This window comes from Colius striatus, chromosome 2 (genome assembly GCF_028858725.1).
Source record: "Colius striatus isolate bColStr4 chromosome 2, bColStr4.1.hap1, whole genome shotgun sequence".
NCBI classification, from domain to species: Eukaryota; Metazoa; Chordata; class Aves; order Coliiformes; family Coliidae; genus Colius; species Colius striatus.
This window is the reverse complement of record NC_084760.1, coordinates 96,054,424-96,072,082: the sequence shown is the minus strand read 5'-3', so window position 1 is coordinate 96,072,082 and position 17,659 is coordinate 96,054,424. Positions and strand designations below refer to the sequence as shown.

The window sequence follows — 17,659 nt, the reverse complement described above, 5'->3', positions numbered from 1 at the left end:
AATCTGAGAGTATACTTTAAAATCCTGTAGAAGGGAAGGTATCAGTTCTTCTATTGCTTCTAATATTTTTGGCTTTTTACAAAGTATAAGTGCAGAAGTACTTTAAATAATAAGAGCCTGGTGAAATTCACCTGCTTCATTAATCATGATTTCTATTTAACTATAAGTAATGGTTTTTGAAAAGTGTTTTTGTAGAGCTTTCGTGGTCACATTTGACAGCTGTTATTTTTCAGATGATGCAATATCAGGCCACTCTTGATTCCTGAGACAAAACAGTCGTGATATTTCAGGAACTTTCCCAAACTGGCTTTTTGAATATTTACTATACTTCTTTAATTTTTTTCTTGTATATAATGCACTGCTTTTTTGTTATAAGATAGATAACAAGTTGGCTTTCCAAAATCTGAGCCTATCCAGATGCCATTTTAGAGGGTGCTCAAACCTGTACTGGCTATTTTATGGACCTATGTGTCACCTTGAGTGCTCATGGTTGTCACATGGAAGTGTTCAGTTTCAGTTCAGATTATGAAACCTGAAAGGTTGCAACTCTCCTGAAATAATCTAGATTCATAATAAACATCAAATTAATGCAGTTACTTTTTTCCAGTCTCAATCACTGTTTTTCACCACAATTCATTTATCCATAAATGAATATGGAAAAAAAAAATCCATCACATCCACTAACAATAGAATATTTTTTGTTTCACCACCAGGATAAAAAATACTTTCTATACACTACCAATACATTCCTTAAGGAACTACTATTCTCAGTAAAAGATTGCCTTTTCTGTCATCTCTAATACTAAAAATACAAAGATATAACTAAAACTTCAAGAACACAAATTTCCTCTTCATTTATTAAAATCAAACAATTTGGTGACTAGGAAAATCTTCCAGCCAGTCAATCTGGTTCAGTTCCTCCCCCTTGCACTCAGCCCTCCTTCCAGCCATCAACAGGCACCACCTCCTGCTGCATGACAGTATCATGTTTGTCCTGTTCTTAGTACTACCCTGGATAAGAAAAAATGCTGAATTGGATGTGGTGGAGCTCTGTGGATACCTATGGCTGTGTTTCCTCCCTGGCTGTGGGCACAGAGTCAGCATTTCTGGGATAGTATTTCATGGACAGGAATCACAACGTAGAGGACATGGTGGGAGCGTTCAGGCAGTTAAATACCAAGGCGCAGGTCCATTTCCAGAAACACAAACTGTGGAAACATTCCCATTTGTTCGGTTCCTAACTTCTGGACATGCTGAGGAGTAGAGCATCCTAATTGTCTCTTATGAAATGTTACTTCCAGTGGAATTCATGTATCCTCTATTGAGTAGAAGGTTAAAATTGTGCTAAGGGATTTGTGTTGATACTTTTGTCTTAAAAGAGCTACTGTGAAATAATGGTTCTGTATCAGTGGAGTTGATTTCTTAGAAAATGGTTGGGATTTCCCAAGATCATCAGGAGGGACCATTTAATTATCCAAGTTTAGGTTTCTCCCTTGACTTCAGCATAGCAGGGCTCATGCTTTGGAAAAAAAACATTTTTACATTACAATGTCAGTTTTCCTATGTGTCTTTCACGGCTGCCATTTTAAGTCCAATGTTCTTCCTTCTTTGTCAATTAGTACTTCATTCCTGGGGCAGAGTGAATAATCTTCATCCGTTCTCTACCCTTTAGGTTAATATCAAACACTGGTCTTCGGTTTTTGCCTGCTGTCCATAAGGTGCACTCTTTCCAGAAAGTTTTACTGTAAGTTTTAATATCTGCTTTTCACTTTTTAAAGGCTTCCTTTGAACACTCTCCTGCTCCAATAAAACCTTTCAAGATGTGGTTCCCCTTCTGTTCGCTTATGAGCTTCACGGTAGCATTTTGGGTTGTAATCTTGTAGGCATTGATGATAATGTTTCCCAAAAGGTCTGAATTCTTTGTAGGTCTCCCTTCTACAAAGTATTATAACTTGCACTTTACAGACCACTGTTCCTTTAACTACTGTGTGTGCCTGGACAGCCCAGAGGACAAATTATTACCCCTTTTGCTTCTCTTTCATCACATGGAATCCAAATCAGGCTGGTGGCAGTGGAAATTTGTTGCCACCTGGTGACAGTTCTCTGGCCTGCATGGGAAGAGTTGCTGTTTTCTGTGGACAGATGACAGAGAAAAAGAAATAAAGAAAAAAACCCACTGGAAGATATCTCTAACTTAATTATTTTTTTCAGTGGCAGTAAAACTGAGCAGAGAATAATTTTTTTTTCTTCCTATGGAAAATTCCAATACCAGCAGGGAAAAAAATGTGTAAAATTTTGTGTTTAATCAGGTGCTTTTTTTCTGTAAAAGAATCTTTATTTCTGTTAAAAATGCATATCAGAAAAAGCTTGATTTTTGTTTCACTGTAAAGGATCTTGACATAAATTTTTCAATCAATTTTTACTATAATTGAAAGCAGAAAACCCAGGAAATAAGCAACTATTTCTTCTCTTCCTACGCACAGGATATATTGCTACTGCAGAGTCAAAGTTCTGCATGTTCATATATTTGATTAAATGGTTTCAAGTTGCCGAAACATTAATCTGGCAAGTGTCTTAGTAATGGCCATTAATGTAAATAAAAATGCATAAAAAACATAGAGAGGGCTGCCTAAATATAGTATACATGCATACGACAAATACATTTCTATAATACATTTGACATACATAATTGTGAGAACTACACTTCAAGGCTCCCCAAAACCATCAAGCAAATGCAAGATACAGAGCTACAGAGCCTTCCTCCTGTAAATCTTTATGTTTATCACCTGTCTTGACTTGACTTAAATTATTGTGTCCTGCTGAGGAAGAGAGAGCTAATTTTTTATCAGGTGAAACTCATCATTTCCCTGGAAGAATAAGTAGACCTTGATTCTGCTTGAATCCCAAACTAGATCTTGGTTCAAACCCTGACCCCACCAAGGTCAATAAGAAAATTCCTTTTGGCTTCAGTTGTGAGATTATTTAAGTCCCAAAGACAGGTCATTGGCATTTATAAAGTGCTCTTGCAGATCCTTAGCAGAAGGATACACTTCAATTGCATGGGTGCCATGTTCCCTCCCTTTTCCTATCTCTGCTCACTTCAGTTTGCAGAATGAAGCCTCTGTGTGTCACTTAATGCAGAGTTGTGGCCATATTCAACTGTCAGCATGAGGTAATTTTGGAACCACACTTAATTTCAAGCTTTGCAGATGATTAATTTTGATCCGTGCTTTCAAACACAAACAGCATGAAAACAACTACATCCCCAGTCTAAATTATGACTAATACTATTTAACTTTTTTGAGGTCTATTTTGAGCAAGCAACAGAACACATATCTGTCGTTCCTTCTTTCATATCAGTGAAAACTGCTGAAAGGCTGAAATGCCTACTGGTCAGTTCAACAAACTACATTGACAGAGGTCCAATGTCTTAACTGCTTAAGCACATATAAAGCTTATAAGCAACCCTGTTGACATCAGCATGGGAATGATTTGTGGGCTGGTAGGTACCCTGCTGAATCAGGCCAAAAAGGCTAATGGCTTTTCCTTCTTCTGGTTGCAAGAAAGGGTAGCCTCTCAGCTTGCATTTTCTGGGTGGTATGTTTGCTGTAGAACTATTTCATCTGTCTAGGTGTTATGAGACCAAAGCTTTTATGCATTTTAACAACTTCAGTTTATTTGTGAGGAAAGTATGGGGGTGTTGGAAATATTTTTCTCCAGTTTTTTTATCAAGATTTCTGCAGAAAAAGCATCTTAAAAACGTGTCATTACCTTCTGCCTATAATTCTTCCTCAGAGTGAATATAAGAAAAAAGTAGCAGGTATGAAGTAACATATGGTACTGAAAGGCCCTCAGAGGTACAAAAACATGTATTTTCTATTGTATTTTATTTTTCAGAGATATTCAAGACAATATCAATATACGTACGATTGAAAGAAATTCATTCATGGGCCTGAGTTCTGAAAGTGTGATTCTGTGAGTAAGATATAGAAAATTCATTATTCTCCTTGTTAACTCATTTATTTTCCAGAATAAGGTCAAAGAAACCAGGGGATGGGCATTGTTTCATACACTTGCAGATTCAATTTGAGGTTTTATGCTTCTCCCCTACGCCTGAAAACTTTGTATTCTGTTTCCCTGCTATGAAAAATAATGCTTTTGTGGGTTTTGTTGTATTCTAGTTCTGCTCTTTATTTTACAAGCACAGCATAGAGCAAATTCAGTAATTAGTGGTGCTGAGGTTAAACGTATTCCACCTACAACAACAGTTCCATGTGATACAAATTGTGTTCAAAAGGATGATATGACTCATAAATATTTACAGTCAGACACATCATTCAAAGACATTTATTACTCAGGCAAAATATATGTAGATGTTGTGGAAACGTGGTGTATTTGTACACAATGTTAATGCATTGATACAGACCAGTTCACAATGCAGTTTCAAGGTGCATCGTTAGATGACTACATATTTGCCTTGAATGGTCATGCATTTTAATGAAATTTCTGGCTTCTTTGATCCTTTCTGTTGGTATACCAAAACGTACTGTTTGCTTGCTAACAAGCTGCCTTCCTTTCACCTAGCCAGTGGCCAGACTGGAAGAATTTCCCACTGTGTGTGTGCAGTTTACCTCGCATACTGAAGTGGACACGCAAGGTCTGATTGACTGATTGGGCTCATGTTGATTTTGGTGGGAGCAAGGTCAGACATCAATATTTGAAGAGAGGCCAGTAACAGGTCACTTAGCTGTTCTCTCTCCTTTTTTCCCCATCACTTATGCACAATCTCTGTCTACGTCCAGTTCCTGAAGTTTTAAACACAAAGTTTTCTCAAATATATGTTCAAGTAATGATAGCCCAAATGCACTGGTTTATCTTTTTTCTTGTGATGATAATATTTACTACTCAGATGAGACTTTGCATTTTCAGACCACTGTTCAACAAGTACTGTATTTGTGTCTATAATACCACTAAGGGGTAAGATAAATATCCTATATTTTTATTGTGATCTGACCTCTGCATGCCACTCGAGTAGCATGAAATTGGCTCCCCTTTTCTCCCCAGCATGTCTCATTGCCTGGGTATTGAAGGATAGTCCTCTCTGAGGACTTGAAGCTGCTGGTTTGATAGCAAAATTGGCCCAGAGGGGAGATCGTGTCTTCTTCTGGTTGCTTTGCCCTGCCTTTTGCAACAGTACCATTGTCATGGGCTCCCCAGTTTCATCTCTGTGCAGCACTAGTAAAAGCTGTGGGAACAGATCTAGCCGCCACCAGCCTGGTCAGATGACATCCTGACTCTGCTGTAGTTCTCCCTTGGGATAGAGGCCTTGCGTGTGCTCTTTCAGAGTCCCTGATTAGGCTTTTCTTGTGCCATGAAGAATTTACCTGATTTTATACCCAAATTTGCTGTTTTTCTACATAAAACTGAAGACATTACACAATACAATAGAAAGTTACTGTTACAACAACATCCTGCGGTGAAACCAGGCTTGTCAGGATAACATTGAAAGTACCCAAGACCCATTGAAACTCTGTGTTCTAAGCAGGCACAATTTTCACAGGTTTAGCTCCAAGCATATGTAAGCCAGTAATTTGGATTATATCTGATCTTATGCTATGCATGGGTGAGATCATCACAGGCTGGAATTGTGCATACATTTGGTAAAAACGTGCTAGAAATTTATGGAAGAAATTCACCTTGCTTCCAGGTCTGCAGGCCACTTCCAACCTAATATACAGTTTCTTGCCCCAAAGAGAGTATAAATAGTACCTCGGGGCAGTGATCTCCTGCACCAGGAGCATTATAAAGGGTGTTTTAAAAATACTACTATAGCCATGAAATGGTGAGCAAAAGCCCACATGTTCAAGTTTTGAATCTCCGTCACTTTGTCACCTGTTGCCAGCATAAGAGTTAGTGGAGTCGGTGAGGATGCTGGCTAAAGTGAGGGGAGAATCTTATCTCAATAGAAAGTTGTCTATATGTAGCATAAGGATGTCTTGGGATTAGAGGTTATTTCTTTTTTACTATTTTTACTACTTGAATGCAATTAGCCAGGTGACAAGAGTGCGTAGTCTATACTGTATGGCAACAGTGACTGATTTTACGACTTTAGTATCTCATTGCATTGGCATCATGTTCAGTGAGAGAACACAGTAAGTGCTGATACTGTGATTAAAAGCATATATATCAGCCTGCTAGCTATGAATGGATAAGATCAGAGTAATATAATAAATGTTTTAAATGCTATAATCAGAAACACGTCTCTCCTCTGTGCCTGCTCACTCATGTCTAACAGTGCTTGCAAGTGAAGGGGACAGTGAAAGTTCTCCTAATTTGACCTGACAGACACTATAGACAGAGAGCTATGTACATGTCTGTCATGGTCAAAAGGGTAATCCTTTCAGCCAAGCCCATAACAGATTTTAATGCTGACCTTAGCCCACCACTTCAGACCTTAGATAAGTGGGTCACTTGCACACTCAGCTTTCAGTGTGAATTAGAAACAAAACGTCCATGTTTGCTGACAGTTTAATTAAATGAGGGCATTTTTTCCATCAATCAGAACTGTCATTGCCTGTTGGAGGGGGCGTGAGCTGCAAAGTGACGTTTAAAGCACGGTGAAAGATTGCACCGTAAAGATGATAAATATAACTGACCCAAATGTAAATTTTTAGGACCGTGAAGGGAAGAGAAGGAAGGACATTAAACATTAATTAGTTAATGCACTGCAGCAAAAACTTGGCAGAAAGCTCCAGTAACTCCAATTCCCAGGTTCACTACCCGTGTCTCCTCTTGGGGAAAGGAGCTCAGGGAGGTGGGACTGTGGAAGCAGAGCAGACAGGGAACGTAATTTATGGAGGCAGCAGAGGGAGAAGGAATCAGTTGCTTCCCACACAGTATGGCACCACTGCCATTCTCCTCCTGCCCAACTCAATGACGGTCAGCCTTCCTCTTTCACCTGCTCAGTTGAGGACATGTGACCACAGCAGATGTTGGTCTTCTTTTTTCTAATACCTATCCCAGGTTATACCATGATCACATATTTCAAAACCATCTTGAAAAAACTAAAAGTGGCATTGACAGCACCAGCAGGAAAGGTCTCATACCTTCTGGGATTAAACTGGAACAGCCTCACTGACTCCACTACAGCCTTTCCAGGGGAGCCATGAGCAGCACCAGCATCTTCATCAGCTCTGCTCTTGCTTCAGAAACTTTAACTATCACCTCTGATGGTAGCACTCATCTGCCCTATTCATATCTGTACTCTCCAGCTAGTATCCACAGACATTTCACCATTTGAATCTCCATTATTTTATTTATTTGAGATCCCTTTCACTGATTTGATTCACATAGATTCTAGTTATGAAGCATGGATAAGAATTCAGATCCTTTTTTTTTTTTCCTTTATTGCAGATGGCTGAATAAAAATGGGATTCGGGAAATTGAGAGTCATGCATTTAACGGAACCTACCTGGATGAGCTGTAACTATTTCTGTTGTTTATTATGCTGAAGAGCAATCATTAGCAGCTAGTAACTTCTGCAAGCTATTATTTTAATCTCAAATTGTTTTAACATGAATATTGTTGTGTTTTTCAGAAATCTAAGTGATAACCACAACCTAGAAAAATTACCAAACGAGGTTTTCCAAGGAGCCAATGGACCCGTTGTTTTGTAAGTAATAATCAGATATTTTCTTCATTATCAACTCCCTAGAACAGAGCATAGAAGATCAGATGAATACCAGTCTGGATTTCAACATCTCAGAAACCTTGGAGTTTAAAAGTGGAGGTGTAGTTCTAAATATAAAAAAAAACCCTTGTAAGCTGTAACTGAAATTTCATTCTAGTTCCCTGTTTTCACTTTGTCCTCAAGTTTTGGGAAGTATTTGGATCCAGAGATTTGGATCCAGATGCCTCTCCACAGTTAACTGAGCTCTGTAAGAGAGTAGTTCTGTCTTATTTATTTTCCAGAGAAATACGCTATTAGCTTTTTGTTTGAAGAAAATCAAGAGTAGGTGAGTGTGTACTCAGTGCTTAAATCTGAATTGCTTAACACTGAATATCTGCCCCTGCATCTCTGAAGCTTAATTCTGACAAGAAAAGCTCTACCCCACAGGAACTGGGACTGAGATGTCTCATCCCCTGTAAAGATAGGTATATCTCATGCAGTTATATTAGGTTGTCTTTCATGGGTGATAGGCTGGAAAGTGAGATCTCAGCAGTAGAGATTTCGGCAGTAGGGATGCTCAGGGATCTCAGTCACCATTACCACAAGCCACAGCTTGCTCTAATGTCTGAAAATGCTTGTGAGTGTGTAAAACTGTTTCTGTTTCAGAGCACAAGCCACAGCACATAAGAGCTGCAATAGGGACATGGGAGTCTGTTTTTGTCTCACCAATTCATCAGTGTTTCTCTCTTCCCATCTACCCTGGATGTCCAGAGAGGGATAGGAGTCACTCAGAAAGTGTGAAAAGGGCTAACTGGAGATGTTGGAAGATTTTAGACAGAGCTTAAAGTGGTGAAAAATCTAAAAAAGAGGGAGAAATATGTCTTTTTCCCTGAGTTCAGATCAGAGCTCTTCTGAAGGTCTTTTTCCCATGATTGTCAGTGCACCTATGATATAAAGAGCTATGGTTTGGTTACTTGCATTTGGCTCCACTTCCATCCCCCCCTCAAAGCGTCTTCCTTCTTTGAAAAAGACTGCCAGTGGACCATCTTCTCAGCAATAATATGATAGATAGTTCTTTGGAAAAGCATTGCTTCCTGGAGCAAAAAGTAAATGCATTTTCTTTGCACATTGTAGCTGATACAATCATATTCTGGAGGTTTATCAAATTGATTTGGCTGTAGTTCAGATTCATTTGATAGTTCAATTTCTAACACTGAGTTATTTGTGTAAGAAGTTTTCTTTTCCATTACCAATATATCCACTATTCTATGGATGGGAAATTACCTTTTTATCCTGAATAAGATCATGAAAGAAGAGCCTTCTTAGTCATCCATCACTGTAGTGTACACCAGGAACGTGCTTCACTTGTGGAAACGATTGACCTGTAATCATACCTTTGCTGAGTCAAATTGTGTTGTTGCAATCAAATCTGTGTCACAGACTGGAATGTATTATTAGAATGACCATCAGGATGTATTAACTCTTGAGCTTCCCAAACCACTGTTCTATAGTCAATTAATATGAACTTCTATTTTATAATTCAGCATATTAATGTGAAAGTAACAGAGAAAATACAAATAGTAATGTCAGGAAGCACCAATCAGCCCTTGTACAAGCTACACAGTTTCGCGAATCAATTCCTCTCTCTGGCTTACAGCTCTTGGCTGAATTAGAATATCTCTTTTGGAAAGACATCAAGTTTTGAGTTAAAGGATTTCAGCACTGACAGCAGGCAAGTAAATCAAATGGCTAATTACTCCCACACCTATACATATTCCTTCTATACAAAAATACATTGTATATCAAACTTGGAGTTTCAAAACTTCAATTTTCAGACATATTTGTTCATTTAATCACCTTCTGGTGCTCCTAGAGATGTAGTGGCTTACACTAGCTTTTACTGAAGTCTAAGGAGTTCTCTGGCTGTGTTCTGACTCAGACACAGGGCAAGGTATGGCTGCAGTTCATTCTATCCTGGCACTTTATCTTAGATGGTAAACCCACATATGGGGGTCACAGAACAGCTCCAGTAGATCCCCAGCTCAACAGCTGTGTCCCTGAAGCACAGGCAGGAATCAGTTTAGATAGAAGCACAGAGAAAATTGTTCTTACTGATCACTCTACCTCTCTCTGATTTCTGTTCTGCCAACTGTTTCTTGCTATTTCTCTATGTGCCTTTCAAACCTCAACAAATGGTCAGTATTTTGCTAATCCAACAGAGACTCCCAGTGGGAAAGGCAAGTGATTGGAAGAGAAGTCAGATTCATTTTGCTCTTCCTGTGCTGGGTGCTGTCAAGGCTGATGACTAGCAGCCAAGCAACAGTAATACAAGAACATGTTTTTCAGTCACTGGTGCTTTCTGGTTTGATTTCCTACTGCCACTTTATCATCTTGTTCAGCATGCTTATTTAATTTATCAAGCCCCTAACTAGAGAGCAATATCTCAAAGAACCTTTGCACTGAGGGCTGCATGTGGTGACTTAGTGGAGTAAGTTACTAAACCAGCTGCATGTTGTCTGTGTTTGCTGCAGAGGGGCTTGGCAGAGGTGTATTGATAACTGTCCCCAACAGACATACCATCACACCCCACAGGACTGTGCAAGGCACTTTCCCTAACTCGTTTCTTTTTATGTGTGTTTTTAGCTAACAAGCCAAAGAAAATTGTTTTCCATGAAGAATTATGAGACTTTGTGAAGTTTCACAAGTTCTTAATGATGCCATGAGTGATGCTGCCTGTGGATTTAGACAGAAAACTGCTGTTTGATTGTTGAGTCACAAGCATATACTCTAGGTGACAGTTTTTATTAGACAGCATACTAAGGGCAATAATCAGTCCATGAAACAATCGAGGTTGCTTGTTGCAACCTAATTACCTCTTCAAGTATCTAAGTCAGAAATCAATAGCCTAAAATTTTTCAACAGCTGCTGCTTTTAGCTCCGGTGGGAAACAGACCTAGAGCAACCTCAAGATCACAGTGTAGCTTCTCTCATTCTGACCTTCTGAAGTTCAAAGCATTTTGGATACCACCAATCTGTCTTGCCTTTCCAATAGAAATCATGGCCGTAGGTCAGAGTAGCAGAGTGGGATCTGTGTTTGCCCTTTTTCTGACACAGTTCATGGCCCAGTTGTGGAAGGTAGTATACTCTGCAGAGCCTGGATGCAAAGCCTCAGCTGTGAGCCCAGCGTGGACACAAAGATCATCTTTACCCACCACCAGTTTACTAATTGCTTTGCTATCTACCTATGAATTTGTTAGACTTAGACATCTTAAGCTAAAGACTGAGTTCAAACAGAGCTATTTCCTGGTATTAAGTTTGTTTCTTAGAACAGAGAATAGAGGTGCAAATATACATGTGGTACATAGGAACTGTCTGAACTTCATAACATGCTGCTAAAAGCTGATATCCTCCTCACATGACATCGCTCTACTGCATCAATACAATAATAAAAGCAATTTGTTCCTGTTGGGTAACAGAGATCAAATAATATGTTGTCCTGACATAGTATGGTTGCAGATTAATTGGAAACTGTACCTTGGAGGGGACATGGAGAAAATTACAAATATCGTCTGTCCAACTCCTTGATTAGGTGAAATTCCTTTCTCTTTCTTTTGTCAGAGAATAAAGAGCAGAGCAGCCTCAGCACACACTGCATCCTGTATCTACCTTGAGCCTTAAGAACACAGGGGCCAAGGCAGGAAAGGGTCATTTTGTGCAGTTCATTTTCACTGTTACCCTTAAGACAAAGGAGTATGTTCTTCCTCTGTCACAAGCTGAGGGGGACAGTTTCTGCAATAATGAGGGAAATGTGGGGATATTTTGCCCCATTTGTTACACCCTGGAACCATGGGGATGGGTTCCCAAGTATCTCTTAGCCTGAAGATGAAACAACCTTGGTCTTTCTTTGCTTTTCCTACCTGTATGGCACAAGTCAAGATTTAGTGTTTGGACTATATGTTTCCTTTTAAAAGTTCAATTAATGTTCTCTTTAACACATTTGTAGCTGCTGTATACATCACTGCCTTTGATAGCCTTTCTCACACAGTAATTGCCTTCCACATAACTACACCTCTCCTAACCTCCTGTAATCTTGCCTCTTTCTTCGCTTCAGTCTGTGCTCTATGTTTTCAAACTGGAAATGTTTTGTGATTCTTGTTCCTCACAGTTTGAACCATATCACCCCTGTCTCTCTTTAATCTCATATTCTTTCTAACAAGTACAAAATCTAGTATCCCCCATCCCTGCTTACATCTATATCCCCATGTGAGCTTCTCCTTTTGTGTTTATTGCCTTCTCCCATTATATGATGTTCACGTAGCAAACTTCTATTGTGATTTCATCAGCCTGTTTTAATCCTGTGACAGTATTCTTGGATGACTGACGCATTTACTGGGTATTTACTAAACCCAGTATTCTATGGCCCTAACGGTTTGTGTCCCAGATAATTGTTACCTAGAGGGTTATGGATTTTTTTTTCTTTTTTCTCAAACCAGATTAATATCAAGTTTCCTGGTGAAATACCTGAGTTATCCTTGGATGCTCTCTTCAGTGTAGATTTTCATCTGATCTCTTTCCAGTCTCTACTCTGATAACGAGTATGCAAGTCTAAAACACATAGCCACTGTTGAGTAGAAGTAAATTTGCTTTTTGCTGAGATTTTCATCTGTTTTCTTAAAGGGATATTTCAAGGACAAGAATCAGTTTCCTGCCAAATCATGGATTAGAACTCATTAAGAAGCTAAGAGCAAGGTCTACATACAATTTAAAAAAGCTTCCTGACTTAAGTAAATTTAGATCTTTGATTGAGGCAAACTTCACCTATCCTAGCCATTGCTGTGCATTTACAAACTGGAAAAGACAAAAGTAAGTGTTTTGATTTGTTTTTCTTTTTCATGCTTCTCAGCAGTTGATAGTGAATTAAATAAACTTCCCCAAAATCTGCATAGAAAAGATCTCTTCAGTGAAGGTAAGTAAATGGATATAACTAAATAAATATACAATATGTATAGGTTTATACATGCTGCCTAGTGCACTCCCTCTCAATTACAAGGTAGTAATGAATATTGATAGCAGTGTTAGCATTAGCATTTTCCCCAGCTTTGACTATCATCCCCACCTGTCCATATGTCCATCTTTCACTGGAATTTGCCATCCTGCATCATCTTGGAGCAACACTGAAGACAGTCAACAGGAAAAGTTTGATAACCTTTCAGGACATAGCTAGAGTTAAAGCTGTGTTTGCAGTGAAGCTGATCAATATTGGACCATCAATTCAGGAGGATAAACAGAATGATGAGTGCTCTTAACTCTTATCTCAGAAAGCCACATTTATGTTGGAACACCATCCAACCAAGCACCGCAGATACGTCATCTGCCAAGTCTACTTATGCAACATTTCTGGACACTATTTCTGAAATAGTTAACCTAGAACAGACTCCTTTTATCCAAATCAACAGGTGGGAGGGTAACATGTGTCTTTAGACTCCCCAAACAATTTTCCATGCTTTTTTTAATTTTCCATTAGCGTGTTTCATTGAGACTTAAGGTATCAATGATCCTCATTAAGTACTTTCAACTTCTCAGACAGGTTAACTGTACAGGTAAACTAGTTAATGAACATCCTGAATTTGTGACACTGGAAAACGTGAGGAACTGGTGCCTATAGAAACCTCTGTTCAAAGTTCTTCCTTTACTGAGTGTCTTCAAAGACTTGGAATTCGCCATGGCAGGAATAAAATTGGGGATTATTGTTATAGTTCAAGACACTGTCTTCAGAAGTTGCCTAAATGTCAAAGAAAAGTAAAATCATGAAGAGAAAACATAAACTATTAGTAGCTTTTATTTTAGTATTTAGATTACCATTTGTTTTATTTTTAGAATCATATCATCAGGAGGCAATGATCTTGCATGTGGTGATAGCTACTAAGTATCACCTTCACGTGCTTTTAATAATCTCTATGTAAAGAGTGCAAGTCTGATGGTGGCGACTGTAGTGATAAGGGAAGTATCTGTAGTGATAAGAGACGTATGTGACAGAATCAATTCTCCATTTTCTATTTTTGATCAAAAACTAGCTAAACTTTTTACTAGGACAGTTTATAGCTAGACTTTTCACTGAGTTTAATCGCAGGAGACATTTTCACATATTTCTGCAGGCATGGTGCTTGGTAGCTTCCTAAGTAGAAATGGAACTCATCCTTCCACAACTGGTGGAAAAGTGATATTTGTCAATGAGTCCAATGGAAACATGAATCTGCAAAGGGACCTCGGTATCAATCATATTTTCATATTTTTGAAGGTACTTCCTTCTAGACTGCTTGGATCAAATCAGGACTCAAATCCCAGAATCCACTATTTAAATTAGTCAATTGGACTTTTCAAAAAAAGCCTAAGAGTTACTACTGAAGGAAAGCTACAGGAGGAAAAGACCATGTGGTAAGCTTACCTAGTGGTAAGCTCTCACTATCTTGTCCCCTCAGGTTCTAAATATCTTCCATGTCACACACACTCCAGGGAACTGAAGCGCACATTACTCACTTTCTCTTTAGTATAGCCTCACTTTTGCAAGCTCCTGCCCTAGCAGGTAAGAAGCCAAGGAGGACATAGCCCTTCTCACAGTCTAGGCAACTGTAATTTTGCAAAGAAATACCAACGAACTGTGCAGAGTTTACATAACCTAAATGTGGATGGCCAGCGAGAGGGGCTGGAGCACAATGTGGTGGTGAGTCTGCTTCTGGAGCAAGTCTGGTCACAACTTCACAATCCCCTCTAGTATCAGGTGTAATTCAACATGAGAAATAGTAGGCAACTCAGATACGCTCTTCTTTATGAAATATGGTTACTTGGATGAATGTATGTGTGAACTATGTCACTCTGGTCAACAGAACAAAATTGTATTTACAGATGTCTTTAATAGTTATCAGATGTATCTTTTTTAAAATATTAATCATAAATGCAAAATTATTAGAATCACTTATTTAGATCTACTCTTCCTGTTAACTGCTCTAAAATATGATTCAAATGGCATTTTTTTTCATACGTTCATGTGTCTTGTACTGAAATTGTTGGGAGACTGATATCCTCTCTCCAGCTTAAAGAGAGAAAATGGATGCTCTGTTTGAATACCATAGGTATTACCATACACTTGAGCAGAGATTAGTTAAATGTACAGGAACTACATCTGCTTTTATTTCAAAGCAGGTTTTTTAACAGCTGGTACAAGCTGCATGTGCATTGAAGATTGCTCAGGTTGCTTAAGATTTATTAATAGTGCTTGATAACAAAACATGTATTATTTCTTTGGTGAGAGCTGTGCTTGGTTCAGTGCAGTGAGCATTATTTGTGGTAGTAACTGTGATGTGACCTGACTTGCCATACACCTTCACAGGAAACAGTTATTATCCTGTGGCTGTTTAGGTCTCAGAATACTTCCAGGTAGTCCAGGCAGGATAAAAAAGATGCCTCACCTTGCCCAGAAGTGCATCTTTAAGGATCATGGCAGCAGCTGGCATTCACATGGTAAATTTGTCAAGGGATTAAGATAGAGATGTGTGGCCTTTTTCTGACTATTTCTGTCAGATTTCCCCTCTTTGAGACTTATGCAGCACCCAAGAGCCTTAAATAAGTTGCCATAGTGGATCATGCTTGATCTCCTCTCCCAAACCCATGTGCACTCGTGAACAGGCATTGCTGTGACAACAGAAAGCCTTTGACCTGTTACAGTGACAGTGCTATCTAAATTTCGGAGGATGTCACATCAAGCACAGCTCCATCAGACTGAGACACAAATTAAAACACAATAATCCAATAATGACAGATATTGACCTGCAGATTTATCACACTGGAGCATTGTGATACTGGCCTTACAGAAGGTAAAGTACTTTTTTAGGACAAGTCCAGTGCAGTATGTTGAACTCTCCCCACATTTTCTTGTGATTGGACAATAATATCCTTGCAGTGCAGATAGGGCACAGGCTGAATGTTAAAACCCTCAACTTGACATAGATCATTATGAACTTCAGCAAGCTTTTGCCTTTCTTTGACATAAAGATCAACTCCTGCCTAAAAGAATGACATTGATAAGACTCTGTCCTTACCCTTGATCATTATTCTTTGGAGGAGCTGTCACTTGAAATCCTAACTTTTTAAAAAAAAAAAAGTGTCAGCATCAGGAGTCATGTTTGGGCCTCATCTCATGAGTACACAATATCAGTTTCTCACAACTCAATGTCACTTTTCAGTGAAGATGATTGGTTTGAGATAGGGCTTAATGCAGAACCTAGGCTGGGACTGTTTACTCTGCTGAGCATGTTTCTCAGCACACAAGATCCTCCTGTCACTGGATCCAGACAAAGCACATAAAATAACCACTTGTACAAAGGTAGCAATTTTTGCTTATTTTTGTCAGAGTGCTCCATCAATTTTAATGTTATTCTTTAAGTTGTCCTTTCTCTAGCTTATTTTTCAGAGGGTTTACTTGAGGACAACAATGTTAGACAGTAGCACAAGGTTACAAAGGGACTGAATAAATGAACTATATTCCGATACCTACCACCTCAAAAGCAAGTAAGAAGCTATCCCTTGCCAAAAGCAATTATTTAACTTGTTGCTCTGAATGCACTGCAAAGTACAAAGAGCAAACATCCAGAGCAAGGAACAGGTAAGCAGTCAGTACCAGAGGATGACTCTTCTTTCCCCCAGGAGTTTGCACCTTTCCATCTTACATGCTCACTGTACAGGTAACCAACCGGAAGACTCCTGGCCACCCATCCACGGAGCAAACAGAATAACTAACTCTGTGGGACCTTGGTTTTATTTGGGACCACTGGATGTAAAATAATTCAGCAATTTCTAAATTGCAATGATCAGGAATATTTAATTGGTCTTAGACAGCAGTTTATCAGGGGGATAGATTTAACTACAGGTAGTGCCTCTATAATTTGGGAAAAGGTTTATTTTTAACTTATAGCTGAGTAATGATTGGGTAAAAACATTCCCCTTGGTTCATTTACAAAGAACTATCAATTGTAGTAGCTTTCTATGCCTTCAAGTGCCTGTTGCACTCAAAACTGAAGGACTTTCTCTCCTGTTATTGTTCCTTAGAAGCATGTTCCTTTCAGTTAGAGAACTATTGATATATCGATCAATACATTGGACCCCTCACTCATCCTTATGTGAGCCGAACACAGGGGACTGAAATGTAATGCCTTGTTATTGCTGTTGTGACCTTCAGAGTGCATATTTGACCTCACAGAAAATCGGTTTTCTGCCTCAGTTGACAGGCAAGATAAAAAATATTGATAATAGCAGAGGATGTTCAGAACCTCATAGGAAAAGTCCCTTACCTTCTAGCTCTGGGTCTTCATTAGTTTTCCTTTTTCTGTGGAACTTTTAAACTCGATGTTTAGAAGATGTAATGAATGCAGAAAATCAGAAGTTAAAATTAGGACACAAAAAATAATTCTCCCTTTTGAGCAGCTACCAATTGTTTCAACCTATCTTGCCTAAAAAACTCTTCTCTCAACTGTACTGCAAGTCAGGGTGGAAGATAAGATGGAGTCCTGTGCTAGAAATTATACACCTAAACTGCTGTCTGAGTTGTAGATGAAAGTAGCCTGAGATGAATTTTGTTGATTTTGCAACAGCTGTTTAATTCCCTAACTCAGATTAGGTCTAGATCCATTTTATGCAAAGCTATGGATGGAAGTTTCTGAGACAGCAAACTTCAAAGGCAGCCTAGGAAAAGCAGTTGTCGAAGTCTGACCCTTTATCTCCTGTTGGTATACCCTGACCTTTCTTAGCTTGATGGAGCTGATATCATTGTACCATCTCAGCTAAAATATTTTTTTATTCTGTTGATTAAGCATGGAGAAGGGCATAGAGTTAATACTCTAGGAAATAAAGCCAAACACAAAACTATAAAAAAATACTGATTTTACCTTTGAAGACTTTTTATTTTCTTTGAACTCTTTTTGTTTACTTGCTTTTGTT

The 17,659-nt window shown here is 38.8% G+C and overlaps 1 protein-coding gene across 1 annotated transcript in view; it reads left to right on the top strand.

Annotated features, from left to right (window-relative positions):
* FSHR (follicle stimulating hormone receptor) overlaps positions 1-17,659 on the top strand; it is an 80,062-nt gene that overhangs the window by 60,298 nt on the left and 2,105 nt on the right. The window contains exons 5-9 of the mRNA XM_010196653.2: positions 1,673-1,744; positions 3,898-3,975; positions 7,414-7,482; positions 7,598-7,672; positions 12,347-12,532. Coding sequence (XP_010194955.2) covers positions 1,673-1,744; positions 3,898-3,975; positions 7,414-7,482; positions 7,598-7,672; positions 12,347-12,532 — 480 coding nt within the window. The remainder of the gene's footprint in view (positions 1-1,672; positions 1,745-3,897; positions 3,976-7,413; positions 7,483-7,597; positions 7,673-12,346; positions 12,533-17,659) is intronic.